Raw genomic sequence first — 20,869 nt, forward strand, 5'->3', positions numbered from 1 at the left:
AGAACTGTTATTTAAAATAAGTGACATAATGTGGCTTCAGTGTGCATAGTTTGATTGAGCAGTTATCCAGCTGTTAGAGCCCTTGTCCTGCTTGTTGAAGCAGATCATGTTTCAGTAATGAGTCACAGGGTGGAATGTTTTCTCTCAAGATGACCGCATGTCTGATGTCAGCATCATTAAATGTTAATGGTCTGGTGTTAGCATCAGTCTGTTGAGCCCATGTGCTACACACATCATCAGTCCATTAGCTCATCACATTGACCTGCTGCTGGGATATTCATCACCTCTCACCAGAGGACGGGCTAAAACAGAGACAAAAAAGTTTTTGTGTGGCTGAAAAGCAACTGTAAACAAACACAATGAAAGAATGTGATTACACTTTAATTAGACTGCTCGCGTGCTATTAAGTGGTGCACACTGGATTAAAGAATACATTCCCAGCAAACAGACACACTTTATGTTGGGTGTGGTCGGAGAAGGAGAACTCGTCACCGCTTCTGATGCAAACTTCTTTTTCACTGCAATTCTGTGTAAACTGAAGACTCAGATTAAAAATCGTGTTCATTTTGAAAGACGAGGGATAATCCATAAAAGCCTACAAAAATAGCATATATTACAATAATTTATTGGCTTATATTCATTAATGTCACTGTATTGTATGTTTTTGGCAAACTAGGACTGACAGACATATAAATGGAATTAGACATTTGTGCAGACAAGAAATTCTGACCATTTCACAATTTGTTTTGCATTTATTTATTTATGAGCTAAAGGTGAGCCATGTTACAAGAGTCAACAGTCACACACTTGTTTTGCTGGGAGGAGCACATGCTGATTTGGTTTGGAGTATCACTCAGACGTCATGTGCGGTTGTCTGGACGAGGCCGTTCTCAGCCGGCCAGCACACCTGGGATTCATGACGGGCCACCCAGGGTAAGTTTCTCTCTGGACTGTGCAGAACTCGAACCTGTGAATCAAAGCAAAGAGACACTGGTGAGCTGCTCTGCGTCGATCTACAGCAGACAGACACTGACAAACTGGCTCTAACCCGAAGGCAGGGTTGATGCCGATGTTGTCTGGCTGTGGGTGGGCAGGTGTTCGCCTCCTGCGGCAGGAGGATGGAGGGGGGAAATCCTTCTGATACTGGGACTTCATTTCTGTTGTGCCATGTTCATTCTCCCCCGCTGTCGACCCCGTCCGATCACGCTGGCTTTCTATCTCGACCTCGCCTGCTTCACTGTCCCCGCTGCTGTTTCCTCTTCCTGTTTGTCTCGAGGATGTGAGATGAGAGCGGTGGGACTGCTGCTGTGTGTTCTGGGTGACATGGCCTCCTGAAGGTAAAACAGAACCCTGGTAAGGGTTTTATAATAAATTATGGCATTCTTTTTTTTATATATTCTAACCATATCTAGATGTTCTTTCTTTTCTATCTGGAGTGTTAATGACTGTGTTTGTATATCAGTCTAATGCATTTAGCTGATTAAATGAATAAATGACATAAAAACTAAAATCCCTTGTCTAATCTCATCCCTCACACACACACACACACCCATCCAGTAAACACAACACAGCCTGGCACTAAACACTCACATGTCAACACAAACACAACTCACAGCGTATCTTCAAACAGATAAGATGAGTTTACTCTCTGGGTTAGATAAGACTGCAGACCTTTGCCTCTGTCTGGTTGTGGGACGGGTCGAAAGCAGAAAGCTTCTTGTGATGTTGTTTCCATCTTAGCAGGAGTGTCTGGGTAGAGGAGAAATCCTGTGAAAGTCAAACAGGGTACAAAGCGGTCTTTAAAACAGCCAAATATTGCACAAACAAAGCTTTATCCTTTTAAATGTGTGTACCGTGTAAAAGTAAAAAAAATCTTTTACTACTCGGAGTAGCAACTTTGGATTAATTCCAGTTAACACATCACAGCTGGACTAAGTGCACGTAAAATCTCATCAAGCAACTCTAACTCTGTCTGATGCTGACAACCTCTACCTGCCACTGACGGCGGCTCTCCCCTGAAGGGTCGACTGGGCAGAAACTGTTCAGCGTGACGCCTGGGGTGTCGTAGGTTGGTATTTGTGATGAACATGCTGTCTGTCTGCTCACTGGCATCACCGGCAACACCAACCTGTCTGTCTGGTACAGCAAATACTATCATAATTAGAACAACTTTCTGTTCATTAGATATTAGAAACAGTTTTTGCAAGTTTTAAAAATAACAACCATGAAGTCTCTGAAGAGAGTAATTTACTGTATTGCTCACCTTTGTAGAAATAAAGGCACAAGGTGTGGTAAATTCTGCAGTGTTTCCCTATACAGACTACAATTCTCTGTTCTTTGGATGTCTGTGTTATGAGGCTATACACAGAGCTACTTAAAGCTTGTTTACTGCAGTAGTCATGGTGCCGTATTCTTCCACAGTGATTGACAGATACAGTAGTTACCGACTGAGACAATGAAGCAGCTGGAAACCTTGCAGTGGCAGCGTGAAGTAGGGACGATTTGACACAGAGACAGCTACAAGTGTCTGAAATGTCATGTCGTGCTTCAGTAACTCATGCATAAAGATGATAAAATACATTTGAGTGAAGTTGTGTTCACACAAACTATGCTGTCGAAAAAGAAAAAAAAAAAACAGAAAACATGTTGTCTTTTCAGTGGTTGCCCTGGAGCATTTGGCCAGCGCTCAGCAATGCGCTGTGCCTCCCAGTGTTCAGCTGGCATAAACCCCAACTGTACTTCTCTCACATTAGAGGGCCTGTCCCAGCCTGTAACTTTTCAGCAGAGAACATTATACTTGTACATAAATCATTTTACCTAATGCATTTTAAAGGTATTCTGCGGCGACTGTGTTCCTGCAAACTCTGCAAATTCCCTGTCATTCATAATTCAGTGTATAGTTTCAGTGTGTTGTGGGCTGGAGGAGGTAAGTCATCATTTTGATCTTATCTGTGATGCACTTTCAGTTTTGTGTCTGCATTTTTTCACTTGAGTATCCACGATGAACTCATAACAAGGTAACAGATAAGATTTGTATCTTAAAAAAACAAAAACAATACAAATCTCATTGACGGTTTAGGTATCTGCTACAATCCCATATGAAAGATCTCAACACAAGACGCTGGTCTCGAGTGAAACCGAACGGACACACACTCACACTTGTGTGTCGAGATTATTGAGATGTATTGAGAATTTCTCTTCTTTTTGTAGTTTTGATTGTGGGATATTTTGTAGTTTTTATTATAGTGTATATTATAGTTTTGATTAGTGTATATGTAGTTTTGATTGCAGTGCATTTTGATTATAGTGTATTTTGTAGTTCTCATTATTGTGTATATTGTACTTTATAGTTTTGATTCTAGTGAATTTTGTAGTTTTGATTAAGGTATTTTGTTGTTTTCATTACAGTGTAGTCATTTTAATTATAGTGTATATTATGTTGATTTTATACCCGTCATGATTTTGTCATGTCCTTTTGTGTATATATTTATTTTTGAGGTAATCCAAAAGTAACACACTTTGATACTGTGATACCTGGATTAAGTTGCTGACCACATTTCACAGGTTATTACTAGTAGCCTAACTTTGGAAGACATATTTAAACGCTTCAATTGACTTCAGCTCCCATTTTGTATTCTAGCTCATTCTTGAACTTTGTCAGACACGTCCTGCTTCTTCTTTCACCCAAAAGTCGACTGGCATTTCAGTTATTTCCAGTTTTTGAGAATCACTTCCTTTCAGCACTTTTCACCTCAGCCACACTTTCATGTAAAACTAACACTCGCACTTTGACTGAACAGCTGACATTTAGGTCCCTGACAGTGCTGCCACTTCAGCCTCTGCTTCACTGCCCTCAGTACCTTCCCCATCAGCTCTTTCTGCCATCTGAACACATTTCAAGAGCTCCACAGACATTTTTTTTTTTTTGGCCAACTTTGCACTGATTTCAGCACGCGCCAGCAGGAGTCTCCCGTTCCCATAGTAACAAACCTTCATTCAGAGTAGTATGTAGACAGAGTTAGCAACACAACCTCCGCCGACAACTTTCACACGTCCAACTTTGAGCTCTTCGGCGGTGTTTTCGTGACCAGTAGTGTTTCCTGAGACAACTAGAAACCCGCCAAGACTTGTAGTATAAACAGTTTTTTGTTTGTTTGTTTTTTTAAAGGCGAGAGAAGCAGCGTAGAGCTCGTCGTGTAGCGCTAGCTAAACTCTCTGTGTCAGAAACTCTGCTGTGCTCCAGTGTCCGGAAGTTCTGAGGGGAAAAAAGTGAGAGAAAGGCATGAAAAAAGGGGAGCTGGGAGAAACTTCTGAAGAAACTTTCTCCAAGGACTTTGAAACGCTCTTTTCTCACTTGAATTTCACTGTTTTGGAGCGATAACGACGCTTACTTGAGTTTTCTAACAATCGACTGTGTGCATTCATTTATCAATGGGTCTGCCGACGCTGGAGTTTAGTGATTCTTTCCTGGACAGTCCGGAGTTCAGAGAGCGACTGCAGTGCCATGAGATAGAGCTGGAGCGCACCAACAGGTTTATAAAAGACCTCATCAAAGATGGAAACATGCTCGTATCTGCACTCAGGAGTAAGTACACGCTGATCAATAACTTGTTTTGACTGTGAAAGTGCGTGTTTCAGTAAGCTACTCAGCTTGTTGCACGGTCTGCTGCCTGATAAAAGAGGGCAGCCGGTTCAAAAATAGCCAGTGTTTATCAGAATCAGAAATACTTTATTCATTTGTTAAGCCTACATTAATAGCTTATTACATTGGATTGTGTTTGGATGATATGAGCAGCACAGTTAGGTAGGTAGTTACAGTGTTGTGTAAAGGCTATTGTCTTCAGTGCATTGATAGATATTTCACCCATATTCATAGGTTAGACCTTACGTGTCTTTGTCTGGTTTTGCATTCTATTTTGTAGTTTTTCAACTGCACTGTATGCAACAGGGCTGCAAGTAACAGTGATTTTCATTATGAATTAATCCTTAGGTTGTTTTTCTTGTAGGCATTGTGTCTAAAAACATTCACCAAGGTCACTCAGATTGCTTATTTTGTCTGACTGATATCCCAAAACCCAAAGATAGTCCATTTACAACATGGACAGAAGTTACATGTAATCATTTAAGCCCGATTGTCCCATGACATGATAAGCTTCATAAAGAGGTTGGGCTTTATTACCTGATACTGTGTGCCTGCCTTGGACCCCACCATCCACTTAGCTCCAGACTAACCTTCTACACTGGCATGCCAAACTTTTACATGTAGGCGGCCAAGCACATAATTTAGGTGCACCCATTTATGCATTTTAATCAAATTTCTTAACGTATCATGAAAATGGTTGTTCACATCAGTACGCGTGCAGATACATTTTTTTTTTCTTGATTTAAATCACAGCACACGCAAGAAGAAACAGTAATTGTTGAAAGAATAAAGTGCTGATATTCAAAGTGCTTGGCAAACTGAAATACATAGCTAAATCAAACCCAAAATGTTGTTGAGATTTTATAAAAACCCTTAAAAGATGTAAACGTTTACAAAATGATTTACCTATGAAATTGATTTATCTATCATAAATCAGTGTGTTAGTTAGAAAGTTGAACGTTTAACATGGTTTGATGGTGGCTATAATATTCACATTCGATATTCATTTAATATTCCCATATTATTAGCTGATCACGATTTTTTTAATGCAGGTACCCCAGTTGGTTTGAGTTTATTTTAACCACTGTAGACACACCTACGCTTTGTGGCTGCCTGCGGTTGACTCACCTGCTGGTTGAGGTCACTGTTATGAATCCTTCTACAGCCTGCCATAAACACATCAGATGCTGAGTGTGTTCGACTGTTATGTGACCACACAACATGATCACTGCATTTTTTACAGTACCAGGTTTACAGAACTGCTTACAGGTCACTGGCATGTCAGCCACCAGAACCACCACAATATGATATTACCATCATACAACGCTGTTGCTATTTGTGACATGCTAACATTTATAACCTGTACTAACAGGAAAGTCTCTTCTCAAGAGATAGCCTTTTGAAATTCATCATACAGCGATCCTTTTAATGTAGCAAAGAGCATTTTCAATAAGACTGAATGACATAAGTGAGAAAGAAATGTTTTGTCAGCATATGGCCACAAACTGTGTGCATTGACATCACTAAACAGAAACAGACACATTTTTTAAAGCTGAGAATAATGGGCTCAATTAAGGATGCACAATGGTTTTTTTTTCCCAGTTGATGCAGATAACCAACAATTACCTGCTTCTCCTGGCTGATACCAATAAGATAACCGTTAATGTCACATGTTTATATTTGATAAGAAGTGTATAACTTGTATTTTATTCACATGGTGGTAAGAAATGCTTAGATGTAGTGAACAAAGATGGATTTTTTGTGTTAAAACTAAACTTTTTGCCTTCTCGCAGAACCTTTGTGGAACATGTATGCCAAATTGAAGTCGTGTCTTGGTCTTTATTGAACCTTGCAGTTCCTTTTGCATATCTCCATGGAGTTATGATATAAACTGCTACTAAAGGACTTTTTTAATGGTTTTACTCTCCATGTGTAAGGCAGTGGTGAGCTTAAAGTAATGCCTTACAATGCCAGTCATGCAGAGCAGTGCTATGGGTGTGTGAGCGAGAGAATGCAGTTACGTAGCGCTCAAGTGTTCATGCAACCCTCGAGACTCAAAGGTGGTATTAAACTCTGTTACTGGTGCGTTGTTTGGACATGTAAACACAGTCGTCTGAGGCTAAGGCTGTAAAGTAGAGTTTGTTGCAGGGTGTGGCTGTTTGTTTACATCAGACTTTGACAGCAAAGTTGATGCTGGCAGTGGATGATATGCCAGTCTCACTGGAAAATACATGTATAGCTTATTACATGAGAGAATAAATTATGCTTGGAGGGGAATGGGTGATTTTATATTGTCCTGGACCAATAACAGTCAGTATGCAAACTCATGCCAAGAGCATTCTTGTGCGTCTTGTGAAAAAAATGAAATTCTATTATAAATAAGAGCTGATAATAATTAAATTATTGCACCTGTTTTAAATGATCTTCTCTCTGTTTCCTCAGGTCTTTCTCTTGCTGTTCAGCGGTTCTCTCAGTCTCTACAGGAGTTCCAGTTTGAATGTATCGGAGACGCAGAGACTGATGATGAAATCAGTATTGGTGAGATGACAGTGTCCCTGATGACTTGTAAAACTAAGAGAGTTGAAACTGCAGAATGTGTAAGATATGATTGTTTCCACATCAGAGGTGTGTGATTTATTTTTACAGCTCAGTCTTTAAAGGAGTTCTCTCAGCTGTTGAGCACCATGGAGGAGGAGAGAAAACGACTGGTAAGAAAATATGTTTTCTGTATGTGTGTTTGAGATTTTAGCCATGTAGATATACATATGTGCGTGTGTGTGTGTGTGTGTGTGTGTGTGTGTGTGTATATATCTATATCTATATATCCATATCTACATATATATGAAGTGAAGAACAGATTAAGAGCTAGTGGTTTACATGTAAACTTGGTGTAAACTTATTAAACATATTTAAAAGACAACAACTTTGAATTAGATATAAAATTTGGCCTTTCAACAATGTAACAGTATCAGCGTATATATTGTCTGATATGCACATAAATGAAAACCTTGTATTTTTAGTAGCACATGACTTGGTGTCATGTATTATTATTAATTTCTTAAGTTCATTCTTTCAGTGCCCTCGTGTTTTGGACAATAAAGTTGAAACTTTAAGATATTCTGCTGCCATTATATACTTATCTTTGACACAAGTGTTGTATTGTATACATTTTTAACATATTCAAACTTTTCCTGTCTTTTGACACCTTCCTTCTCTGCATAATAGACATAAATGAAACAGTTAAGATTCATATATATTTATACTATCAGGAACTGGAAACCAAAACAATTCCCCTTGTTTAGGGCATGTTGCTCTGAATTACATTGTTGATCTGATTATGCCATTACACCAAAGGCCACTTCTTAACCAAAGTTTAAACAGTTTTATTTTGTCTGTTGTCCACTAGTTGTGTTGCAACTCTATTTCTCTATTTCTTTGTCACTTCACATGTGCATCTGACTAAGCAGATGTCACCAAGGTTTCAGATTGAAACTTAGAGTCTTTGTCTAGAGACTTGATTCATCACTTTGACGTCCTCAAGCTCTTGCCCTAATCTGGTTTTCCCGCAAGCCTGATTCACACATTTGTTGTGAAAACGCAGTGGCAGTGAGTGCTCCATGGTGATTTGGAAAAGTGTCTTTGACTCACAGTCAGACCCTCCATCAACTGGAGGTCTTTGTGTTGGAGTGACTGGAGTCTGTGTGTAGGCAAACCTCTGCGCATGTGCAATGTATGTGCAGAGTAAGTTACCTGACACATAGCCCTCTCTGCGCGCGTGTGTGTGTGGTTTGTGTGTGTGTATGTGTGTGTGTATGTGTGCCTTTGTGGCTGTGTGCATGGTCTGGTTACAGAGGAACCATGTGGAACCTATTCTGCCAATTCCCCTGTGAGACTGTGAGCAGAGCCCTGACTGCCTGGGAAAGTCCATAAAAGGGTCCTGTGTGTGTGTATTTGTCTACTTTCGTTCTCTTTCTTTTTCCCTTGTGTGTGTGTGTGTGTGTGCGCGCGCGTGTGTGGATTTTGTGTGCTTTTCCACTGCAATACTGTTCATAGTTCTGAACCTCTAATAATACCATCATTATTGAGTTAAAGGGCAATTCCAGCAAATGGGAAATACCAAGGGTACCTGTTCAACCTGAAAGAACTACTATTGTGATCTGGCAGTGCCCTTTAGCCTTTTTGTGTTTTGTTTCATCCTGCACATTGTTGTATGGTAGAAAAAAGGAGGGTACAAAGAAAGCAGACCTTTTTTTTGGGCACTATAAGTGAGCTCTGATAACCTCCCTGTAGCTCTCGCTTCTGCTTGACTCAAGTCTCCACCACAAGTTTGTCATAATGTTGTACGGTCTGCTGCAAAAACATTCCCACAATTGTACTGTAATGAATTTAGGGTTAGAGGTTTTCTAGCAGCGTGACTTCACAGAGAGCACATTCTACAATAGTCCTGGCTAATGCCTCAGTCTTATCAGCTCTACCTAACATGTAGGATTGCTACTTATGCCGGAAAAGCTCCTGTTTCGCCCATGTTCTGTTTTTAGTTGAGTATTTGCATCTAGATTTTGGCCATGCTAGCAGCAGGGCTCGAGGGTCTGTCAGTCTGTGCGTCGGTAGTTAGGTCCAACACTTTGTTCCAGACTGAAATATCTCAACATCATTAAATGGATTGTCATGAAATTTGGTTCACACATTCACGTCCCCCTCAGGATTTGTCTGATATTTTGGCTTATGGGAACTCATGACATAGGAGCTGCAACAATTAGTCAAGTCATTGTTCATAAGTAAAAAAAAAAAAAAAGAATTGCGAAGTATACTGATAATAAATTCATCGTTTCAGACATTCTTCAAGTAAAAATGTCAAACTTTTTCCAATTCCAGCTTCTTAGATGTGAGGATGTGAGGCCACTTTTATTTGTAATTTTTGGCAGTAAATGAGGAGTTGTTTAGAGCTAATTGATAATCAATTAACCACCAACTTAAGCTAAAGTTGTTAGAAATTTCCATCACCAAAAACTGAGATGTCCACATGGTTGACAAACCTTCTCAACATAAGCATGTTAGCATTGTCACTGTGAGCCTGTTAGCGTTTAGCTGATAACATGCTGTGCTGTTCCTCAGTACAGCCTCACCTGTCATGTACCTGTCATAGCTGTAAACTCTTAATCTTGTTTGCTGCAGCTTGAATTGTAACCGTGAGCAATTACCATAAAACGATCATCATGCTCATGTTTGATAAGCATAAATTTATAAACTGACTGACTGTAACTGCAATTTGCACAACTGGACAGTTCTAGAAGGTGTTCAAGCTGGAGGGGGTTTTTTTTGTATAGAAACAGGAAGTTAATAAATCACAAGGTGAGAGATATATTTATTCCTGAGGTCAGCTGTTTTAGTTTGAAACCTGCTCTCTTCCTGCACAGACATATACATACTTTGACAACTCCATTCTTATCAATGAATAACCTTGTCTTCCAGTCAAGCAGAATACTAGTTGAGATCATCATCCAATAGATTAAATCTCAGCCTTACATTTGCTCTCATACCACATGTTTGAGAAGCTTTTTCTCAGTGTCCAATGTCGAATAATATCTACTGCCAAAAGAAGCAATAATATCAGTAAGTTACTATCTTTAAGACATCATTTTCAGGAAAATAAAAGACAAGTACCTATTCATTGATCCAATTTGACAAAAAAAAACTGTTTTAACAGGCAGCAGCAGCCTTCATGGTGCAGTGACCGAGCTGTTTTTGTTGCCGGTCTTGCTATTTACTGTTATGACGCACTGAGCTGACTGCTGTGTTTTTTCCCCTCCCAGATCCAGAACGCCGATGACGTGTTGATCTCACCACTCGAGAGGTTTCGTAAGGAGCAGATTGGAGCTGTTAAGGTATATCTGAGTTAAATTTTGAGCACAAACTAGTTCAGCAGTTTACATTTACTTAATTTACTTTACACATAGAAGAACAACCGGTTATATTCAAAACATCACAGCTTTTGCTCAGGCCAGCAGAGTTTAGTTAATTAAGCTTGATGTTGAAGCTACAGCTTTCTGACACTGTGGGTGGTGATCAGACAGATTGTCCTGCTCTGCTCTGGTCTCAGTCAGTCCCTTAGTCAGTGGTCAGAGAATTCAATTTGTTCAGATAAACGATGGATCACAGTCCAGTGTCAGTAATAAGGTCATGGGAACGGACGCTGAGAGGGAAGACAGGGAGCGCGTCACAGACAGCGAGACATTTGAACTCAGTGAGGCAGTATAAACACAAAGTGAGTCTGGTGTCTGGTTTCAGCAGCTGTCTCAAGTCTTATAGTTCTGTCTGCTTTGTCTTAAAATCTATTTACCCCCCCTGGAAATGACTGAAATAACAGCACAGATATCAGTTCTGTGCAGTAGGTGAAAAAAAAAAAAAAAAAAACTGGTCGTCACTTTTGTGACTAACCCTGAAAGTGAAATCACAGCTCACTTCTCGGTGTTGAACGAAGCGACTTCTCAGCCTGTAGAATGTAGCAGGACTGTGTGAGCAGAACATCCTCACACTGGTGTTGTTGAGCCAGAAAATGTGGCTCGACATGTGGAGTTTGGAGCTGCAGCTGCTTTGGAAAAAAGCTGTTGTCCGAAATATTTTGGCAGTGTCTCTTCATTTAGATTATTAATGGTCCCACTGCACTCCCTCATAGCTTTTTTGTCCCCCAAGGCTTGTTAACTCATCCCAAAAGCCATGTCAACTTTTATCACTTGAGATCAGATATAGAGACACTGTAGGTATTTATAGAGTTGCAGCAGCTTCACTGTAGATTTCTGGTGTTTTGTTATGAGCAACAGTAGCAGCAGGACTCTACAGAGGGAGTCGGTCACACAATCAATTTTGTCCCCACAGGATAAATCATACTTACTTTGATTAATGATTAATCGCCATTAAGAATTTAACTGATTAAAAATGTATTAATTGACGATCAGAGATGGGCACAAATACATCTACAAGAACCTAAAATGAATGAATGAATGAACACAAATTTATTTGGGGCATGTGAAAACAAAAAAACAAAACAAAAAGATCAATTAGTTCCACAAATAAGCATAATCAAATAAAAAGCATGTTACAAAGTATATTCCATTTACAAGCACTGACATGGCTGAAAAGGAGTAGAAAGAAATATACAATTATATAATTCTTCCCCTTCTCCACAACTCAGGAATGAATGATAATCAATTTACTTCCATTCTTGAAACTGTGTACCTTCATACACTCCCATCTAACTATATACAATTCAATATGGTATACAATGCATAAATCACATATTATATATGCATCTTTTTTACATACACACCCATATATGTATGTATACATATGTGCTGAACATATATATGTATTCATACATACACAGATATACTGGTCTGATTTTACATCAAAAATAGATCACGTCAGAAATCACGTTGAAAAAAACATTCAACATATTTCATCTATTATTAATGATTAACTGACTATTGATAAAAGAGGTTGCTAAATATTTGCATCCCTTGTTTGCTGATACCTTAGAGTTAAAAGTCAATTACTGGATGGATATCCGGGATTTTTGCTCTGTGTATTCAAGGTCACAGTACTTTGGTTTATGACCAACCTGTAAAACAAGCTTCAGCTGTACTTAGTAATTCTAACAGACAAAACTAAGATGGTTAACATGGTGGATACTTGCTTAATATCATCATTTTAGTGCAGCTATAGTGAACGTGAGCATACACCGCTGATAGCAATGTAAGTACAACCTCAAACAGATGCAAGCATAGGCTTTAGTCTTGTTCGTGACATTGCCATCATACTCGTTTAACATCAGCATTCAGCATCATCAGTGAGTGTGTTAGCGTGCGATGCTGTTACTAGTGTTAAGCACAGCCTCAAGTGTGCGAGCATGACTGTGGACGAATCTCGTTCCTGACACTCCCATTAACGTTAGCTGTCGTTGAGTTAATTAAGCTAGTTAACAAGTGTTCGCATGCTAACAGGCTCTATTAACATTTCAAAGATATCAAATTCTTAACAAATTTGATTAAGCATACATGCAAAACCTCGGCATGTTCATATTGTCATTGTGAGCAACCTTTATAAGCAGATATCAAAGTTCAGTCTGCTTTTATTAATCACTCATGTCGTTTCCACATCCCCGTCTTCCTCAGGAGGGAAAGAAGCAGTTTGACAAGGAGACAGAGAGGTACTACTCTGTCCTGGAGAAACACCTCAGCATCTCATCCAAAAAGAAGGAATCACAGCTACATGAGGTAATCCGGTCAATAAAAATGCACATAAGCTTCCTCCCACATGTAATAGGTAACTCAAAGAAGTGTATGTGTGTGTGTTGTTGTTTTTGATGCAGGCTGATTCACAGATGAGTAAGGACAGGCAGGTGTTTTATGATGCATCGCTGCAGTATGTCTTCAAGATCCAAGAAGTGCAGGAGAGAAAGAAGTTTGAATTTGTGGAGCCGGTGAGTTCATACACATACTTTATGATCATGTTTATGTACAACTTTAGCATGATTCAAGTGTGTGTTGCACACCTTTTGAGTTGTCATTTGATCTTTCTGAGCTGCTAGGCTTTTACAGGGAAAGCACAGTCACCAATACACAACGATTATTCACAGGAAAATATGACAGACAAGTCTGTTTTGTAAACAGTGATGTAAACACCAAGTCATAACTCCAGCCAAGCAAGTAATGACCATGTGTGTACATGTAGACATGATCATGGAAAGACAGCTAAGCCCGGTTTTGGAAAAAACACATTACACACACTGTTTGGCTGGTGATAAAAATGTTTTAATGATGGATATCAGTAGAGCCCACTTCCTGTTGCTGTAGCAGCGCTTCCTGCATGGATATCTCTTCCGCCTGACAGAGAGGGAAACCCTTTGTTGTAAAGTAAACAAGGGCAGCAAAGTTCGGGGATTTTTCTCCTACAGAGGCTATTTTGATTGATTGAGCAGATGACTGATGATCATTCTTTTGTAATCCTCTCATTACACTCCCAAGCCCCCGAGTGGACATGTTTCCAACATTTTTTCCCCCTCTGTTCTTCAGTTATTAGCCTTCCTGCAGGGGTTGTTTACATTCTACCATGAAGGCTACGAGCTGGCCAGTGAGTTTGAACCCTACAAGCAGCAGCTTCAGTTCAATCTGCAGAATGTAAGTGTTTATATATACTGTAAACTTCTGAACCAAATCTGGACCTGATATCACTTATGAATAGTTTGTTCTACTGCTCTACTTGCCTATTAAGCCATCAAGAAGATAATTTCCAAGTCAGTGTCAGCTGGAAACTTCACACACCTGATACTCCTGACATGTTGAAACACACAAAGTGAGCTGCCTCCAGCCACAGTTTGAAGAAGTCCTCGTCTAGAACAGAAATCAGTGTGTTACTTAAACACAAAGAGGCCTCTGATAAGCTTTATTGCAAAGACTACCATAAATAAGGCATTTTGTATTTTATTTGACAGCTATAGTTACTTTTCAAACACATTGTATGTTTCATATAAATAGAAGTATTCCTAATGCTTGTGTCCATTGATAAGGCTCGCAACAACTTTGAAAGTACGCGTGCTGAGGTTGAGAGGCTGATGAAGAGGATCCGCTCTGCAGAGGAAGACTTCAAAGCCCCCAGTTGCTTTACAATGGAGGGATATCTGTACATACAGGAGAAACGTGAGACACACAAAGAAACACTCTCTCACATCAAAATGCCAGATTTACACTATCAGAAACGAAAATGTGTGTCACGTATTACAGGTCCACTGGGCAGTGTGTGGACCAGATACTACTGTACTTATCAGAAAAGCTCCAAGATGTTCACCATGAGCAACACAGAGTCCAGACCAGCCAGCAGACAGGTGAGCAGGTAGCACAGATGAGCAACCACATAGATATCTGATGCGTTTCATCACTGCTGACCATTTTCAAATTCAGGCCAGACATTTGTTTCTGTTTTAGTATTAAGCAGAAACACTATTATCACATGGTTGATTAGGTTTAAGCAGAGGCTTTATTTTGTTGTCGGTTTTGGTGCCAATTGAAAAGTATGTAGTGTTTCGTTGAGGGGCTAGAACTAACTCTATTGAGCAGCACTTCTCCCTTGCTACAATAACAAAAAGTTCAGACTTTGTGAAAATACTCGCCAAAAAAACCCAATGTTGAGTGCGTATTGCAAACACATCTCTGTGTTACCAGAACGGCGTGGTGAATGGCACTCCTGAGATGTTCAGGCTGCGCTCATGTGTCAGAAGGAAGAGGGATTCAATTGACAAACGCTTCTGCTTCGACATTGAGGTGGTGGAGAGGTGAGGGACATGACACTTGACTATCTGAACTACCAAACATAGATATGGCTCTTTTAGGATTGTGCTCAGCCAAAATGATCTCTCTTTCTCTGCAGACATGGCGTCATCACCCTGCAGGCGCTCTCAGAGGCCAACAGGCGGCTGTGGATGGAGGCAATGGATGGAAAAGAACCTGTATGAATATATCCTCTGTTAAATAAAAAATACCACAGAGTAGCAAGGATAGCCTGCACATATTGTTGTCCCACAGTATAGTAGATGTTATGATTGTGACTAAAACTACATTTTTCTTTCTTTGTTCAGATTTACACTCTGCCTTCTTTGCTCAGTAAAAAGGAGGAGAGTAAGTATAATGAAAAAGCTAATTAATCATTATGTCTTGCTATGAGGAAGAAATGTTTTATTTAAAAGTTTGGGTTTTTGTTTTACAGCATTTCTCAACGAAGCTGGCCTCAACTTTGTTAAGAAGTGTATCGAGCTGGTTGAAACAAGAGGTATTCCTCCTAGTTGAATTGCTCATTGGGGAAAAATTCTTGTATATATTTAATTGTTGATTTGTCACATTTAGTAAAACGTGTCTGCATGTTTGTGTAGGCCTCACTACGCTGGGACTGTACAGAACTGGGGGAGTCAACTCCAAAGTGCAGCGGTTGATGACGAGTGTGTTTGGTAAGAAAGGCCCTGCTTTCCTCTGTGCGGCGTGATTTTTCCGCATCAGGAACTTTTATTCCAGCTCACTGACTATGGTGCATTTAAAAATCCATCAGTGCAGTTAAATCATTTGTTATATTTTACTGAAGCATCCACAGCTCCTGCTGACATGCAGCTGGACGCAGACATCTGGGACAACAAGACAATCACCAGCGGCTTAAAGAACTATTTCAGGTAACAAACAGTACGAAGTGTTCCTTTTGAATAACACTTTTCATGAGTTATGAACTAATGATTTGTAATGTGCATACAGGTGTCTGGCAGAACCACTGCTGACCTACAGACTACATAAAGAATTCATCAGGGCTGCAAGTAAGATATAGACACAATCTATGGTTATTTCGACACTGTTTGGACTGAATTTATTTAATACCTCATGTCGTATAAGCGGAGGCACATTCTCTCACCACTGATTCCCTCCCTCTGTACTCTTTCCTTATTCCACAGAGTATGATGACCAGACGTATAGAGTGAGAGCTATTCACGCTCTTGTACACAAACTACCAGAAAAGAATAGAGCAATGCTAGACCTCTTAACCAACCACCTTCACAAGTATGTACACTTTAACACACACAGTGGTTTTGTTGTGCCTTGAGGATGTCAATTCTGCTTCTAGAAACATATTTGAAAATTCTCCAAACAGGGATCTTTTTCTAGATTCATGCGACTACTGTTTTTGCAGAGGGGTATCTGCAGTGAGATCTTCCTGTTCACAACTTTCTGACAGGAACGTCAGCCTCACCACATAAAACTTTTGCTGGCTTATTTATAGAGGTCTGGCAGCCAATTTGTCTGACAGGAAGTCAAATAAAAGATTAAAATATATACATGGGATGATTGCAAAGCTGAAAACTGAATAATACAAATTGACAACTATTTTCACACTTGGTCTTATTTCTCCGTGAGATGATATTAAAAATGCATCTAATTGTGTGTGTGTGTGTGTGTGTGTGTGTGTGTGTGTGTGTGTGTGTGTGTGTGTGTGTGTGTGTGTGTGTGTGTGCGTGCGTGCGTGCGTGTGCGTGCGTGCAGGGTCTCCTCTCACAGTGACCAGAACCTGATGACCGTGTCCAACCTGGGAATGATCTTCGGGCCCACGCTGATGAGGTCACAGGAAGAGACGGTGGCTGCCATGATGAACATCAAGTTTCAGAACATTGTGGTGGAGATCATCATTGAAAACCACCACAAGGTGTGTTTACTAGTACACACACACACACACACGCACACACACACACACACACACACACATCCACATAAACATACACACGCCTAACAGAAGTGTACACTGTATGTCCCTGCCAGATTTTCAGTGAAGCCCCTGACCTGTCAGTGCCGCTACCTCAGGCTCCGTCCACGCGGTCGACTCCTCGGAGGAGCAAGGCCATTTGTCTTTCGTCTGGAAAGAGGAAAGCGCGTCTCTACCCTCCTGCTCTCTGCCTGGCAGACAACGACAGTGAGTCCTTCTGCACTTTACCACTCCGTGAATATGTTTTTACTCAACAACAGTTATTTGACAACTATAGTTAGTTTCATTTAGTTATTGAAACCCAAAGAGGTAATCATATCCAGTATTTTATTTAACAAAGGAAAAATAATTAAAGGAATCCAATACAGATAACACATATAATAAAATATAATCTCACAACACCTCAGATTTATCTTGAGATCCTTTGGATGGCTGCCCACCACGGTAGGGAATAACTAGGCTATTAAACCTTGGACCATGCTAACCTTGATGCTTTCATTGTCATTCAGTCTCTTAATCATCTGACTTGCTTCCATTTCTCCCTCCAGGTGACACATTCAGTAGCAGTCCTGGCACAACTCCAATGGGCAGCCAGGAGTCTTTGTCCTCACACTCGTCCGAAAAGAACGGATTGTCTCAGACCTCTCCTCCGTCCTCTCCTGCCGAGGAGCCCAGCTCGTCCTCAGCTGCGCAGGTGTCTCCTCCTGAAGCTTCCTCCTGCTCCCCGTCCCACAACTCCTCAAACGGGAATAATCAAAGCCACCGGACAGACACCGCTGCCTCTCCTAACCTCACTCCTTCCTCTTCCTGGACTTCCTCCCAGCTCACTCCGGCCCAGCAGACTTCCTCTGTGTCCTCCTCTGCGTCCTCTTTACTCTCTTCAGAGAGGACTCTGTCTGCTAAAGGAAACTCCACCACCTCCTTGTCATCGGTAAAAGAGTCAAGGTCTCCCTCCGTAGCCTCCTCATCCATCCTTTCTTCAGTGGAGCGCGTTTGCTCTCTCAGGGAGACTCGACCTGTTCAGAGAGTGTCGTCTGTCTCCTCTCTAAAGAGCACTCAGTCAATGGATCAAAAAAACACCTCCTCCACTGTCACAGACACCAGAGTGATGGACTCTACCTCTCCTCAGCAACACAGAAAAACTTACAGGACTGCCTCCTCCTCCTCTTCCTCCTCCTCTTCATTGTTTCCCTACCATCTTTCTGAATCTTCCTCTCTAACCTCCCTACACATCTCTGAGGGTGCGTACATTTCAATAAGATAACTATCTGTCACTTGGCTTTTTCCTGTCCAGTTCTGATTTCTTCTGTTCTATCGCAGATTACAAAAGCTGTCATGGATCGGTACAGAGTCTCGTGTCGCTGGACCCACATGAAGCAACCCACGTGCGGAAACATGCCCGCTGTTCCTCCGATCTGACCACCAGACACTCTGCAGCCGCCGCATCCAGCAACGGCTACCAGAAGCCTGGATCAGTGTGAGTGTCTGTAAAGTCGGTGTGCATAGTTCAGTCCAGGAGAAAACAACAAGCACATGGCGGACTAAAGAAAGTGCCATGTGCTCTGGTTTTCTCCTGGCCTCACCGACTCATGAATGAAATACTTAAGCTAGTTCAAAAATGCATTAAGAGTAAATTTTGTGTTTGTCTGTTACAGATTATCAGTCAGACTACCGCAGCGTGAGAGCTCAGTGTTCTCCTCAGCATTAGACATCTGCTCTTCAGGAAAGTAAGTTCAGTTTGAGGTTTACTGTGACACAATCCTCCTTCATTAACCTCGTAACTCATTTTACTGATGGTTTCTCTTCTTTCTCTTAGGGAGGCAAAAGCTCTTTACTCCTGTGAGGCAGAACACAGCCATGAGCTCAGTTTTCCACAGGGTGCGCTGTTCTCAAATGGTAAGAAAACTACTCAAAGTGCAATTTTTCTTTTCCCACTTGCGCCTCTTAATGACACATGATCTGTATCTGGATACATTATGTGGACAGTGACATCTGATCCATGGGTCTTTACACCTCTCACTCATTTACATCTGCTATTGATCTTGTTACAGGGTTAGCTTACTTGTCTGTAACGTTGCTGCTGTATGGACAAAAGTTACTGTTTTCTGAACCTGGATCTAGTTAGCAGGAAGCAGTTGCATTAGGTCACCTTTCACTTTCAGCTGGTTGGATTGTATCCACACCTTACTGAGCTCCAAGGCAGGTCAATTTTATTTTCATAGCACTGAATGAAAAGTCACAGTTTGCCTCAAAAATTCTACGGCTTCAGCCACATAATAGTGATCAGATCACATTGCTAGACCAACGGTTCTAGGTGCCACATTAAGTCTGTTTTGATTTATTTTTGAATATAACTTGAAGGATCATTCTCAATGTAATCTATATGTTTTGGTGATAATATCTTTTCCAAATAGTCTCTGAACTGTTGTCTAATCCCCTTGATTTTAACTAAAAGGCAGCAACCAGCTCATTTAGTGATACATCTCATATAATCTATTTTGATTCCATCATAATTTATTTTAATTTCACTTATTTCTTAAATTTCAGTGTTCTCTGTCTCTCGTGTTTTTTTGTTGTTGGTTTTTTTTACCCCTTTCAAGTCAATAAACACATTTTAACATATTTCCTGTGATTCATTGTGAACTAGGAATGGTCATGAAGGTCCGTGTACCTAAATGATGCTTGGTTGCTCATTTTTATAAAGAAAATATTAATAATAGCAGGACAGTTGCAGCTATTATATATTTTGATTATTCAGGGATGTGCAGTCCATTGTAAAGCTGTTGTAGGAAATTCTCTGAAATCAGCTGTAAGTCATTGTATAGGATGAAATTTTATATATGAGGGCTGACTGAGTTGTCTGTGTCTGCAGTGTACCCGTCTGTGGAACCAGGTTGGCTTCAGGCGACGTACAACGGCAAAACGGGCCTCATACCTGAAAACTACATCACATACCTGTGACAGAGCCGAGGATGTCATCACCGTGTCACAGAGCAACACAAAGACGTAATGTAGACTTTAGAAATCTACAGTGCAGTAAAACAGTAATACTCTGCTGCTGATCAGATGTAATATATTGATCATGTAACTGTGACTGTTATCACTGATGTACTGGGGCTGGATATGAACGACGTGTGTACTGTGTGTATATCAGACTACTGTATGTGAACCGTGTTATTAACCAGCTTAAAACCAGTAGATGATAAAAAAAAAACTGTCCTTTTCATTTATTTAGGAGTTGTCAGCTCCTCGAACGTGTTTGTGTTCAGCTGCTTCGCTGCAATCATGAGAACACTGTTGGGTGAAATGTGTCTGTAAGGTAAACAGTATTGTTTCAATTGATGTTGGTAATTTATGTGTTTAGAACTCATCATGTTAATGTTGTAGATGTGTGTCCAGAGATACTTGGAGTAGTATAAGACTGAATCCTGCCTTAACACCTTCCTTCTGTCATCTGTCAGTTTTCACGCTGTCTAAATAAACACTGTCCTTATATTACAGCAGTTTGTGTACAAAGATTCAGTTTTTTTGATCATTCTTTATATTCGGAATATGAGCACCCCAGTCTTTTCTTGTAATATGCTCCTAGCTCCAATTCTGCACCAGTAGCTGCATGGCTAACTGAGCTAGCTGGCTAACAGCAGCTACAGTTAGCAGTAGTTACTTTGGTGATATTCTGCCCCCTATGTGTTTGCAGTGTGCATTGAAGAGGTGGTCAGTTCTTACATATTGCACCTTTAAATTGCAGAGGGAAAGTAAACTGTGGTCACATTTATTCATTTTAGCCTGTAAATGTTTATCCAAATTAAAATACTTATAATGTATCTTTAAATGGTTAATTGAAAGTTATCCACATTATACGGGTTCGTTCTTGCTGCTTAATTGTTTTTCATGAATTCAAAAAAACTGCACCATGCGTGCATTATAAACACAAATGAG

The 20,869-nt window shown here is 40.4% G+C and overlaps 2 protein-coding genes across 4 annotated transcripts; one reads left to right on the forward strand and one right to left on the reverse strand.

The window, feature by feature from the left end:
• Positions 1–755: 755 nt before the first annotated feature.
• si:dkeyp-69c1.9 lies at positions 756–5,226 on the reverse strand. 3 transcript variants are annotated; one of them, XM_037120459.1, is made up of 5 exons: positions 5,180–5,226; positions 1,993–2,136; positions 1,672–1,767; positions 1,049–1,331; positions 756–967 (listed from the first exon to the last, which is right to left on the reverse strand). In XM_037120459.1, exons 2-5 carry the CDS (start codon positions 2,087–2,089, stop codon positions 850–852), a joined length of 594 nt encoding a protein of 197 aa, XP_036976354.1. In that variant the 5' UTR covers positions 2,090–2,136; positions 5,180–5,226; the 3' UTR covers positions 756–849. The 3 variants fall into 3 exon arrangements, with proteins under 3 accessions (XP_036976354.1, XP_036976355.1, XP_036976353.1); XM_037120460.1 differs by lacking the exon at positions 5,180–5,226 and adding an exon at positions 3,991–4,569; XM_037120458.1 differs by lacking the exon at positions 5,180–5,226 and adding an exon at positions 2,264–2,420.
• arhgap42a (Rho GTPase activating protein 42a) lies at positions 4,432–20,433 on the forward strand. The gene is made up of 24 exons (XM_037120457.1): positions 4,432–4,585; positions 7,085–7,180; positions 7,289–7,350; positions 10,456–10,527; positions 12,814–12,915; positions 13,011–13,121; positions 13,714–13,818; positions 14,208–14,337; positions 14,422–14,522; positions 14,860–14,969; positions 15,065–15,143; positions 15,273–15,312; positions 15,401–15,463; positions 15,564–15,638; positions 15,770–15,854; positions 15,934–15,992; positions 16,128–16,233; positions 16,714–16,873; positions 16,987–17,137; positions 17,479–18,171; positions 18,251–18,407; positions 18,586–18,657; positions 18,747–18,826; positions 19,803–20,433. Exons 1-24 carry the CDS (start codon positions 4,432–4,434, stop codon positions 19,889–19,891), a joined length of 2,952 nt encoding a protein of 983 aa, XP_036976352.1. The 3' UTR covers positions 19,892–20,433.
• Positions 20,434–20,869: the final 436 nt, after the last annotated feature.

Source organism: Acanthopagrus latus, chromosome 13 (assembly GCF_904848185.1).
Source record: "Acanthopagrus latus isolate v.2019 chromosome 13, fAcaLat1.1, whole genome shotgun sequence".
Lineage (NCBI taxonomy): Eukaryota > Metazoa > Chordata > Actinopteri > Spariformes > Sparidae > Acanthopagrus > Acanthopagrus latus.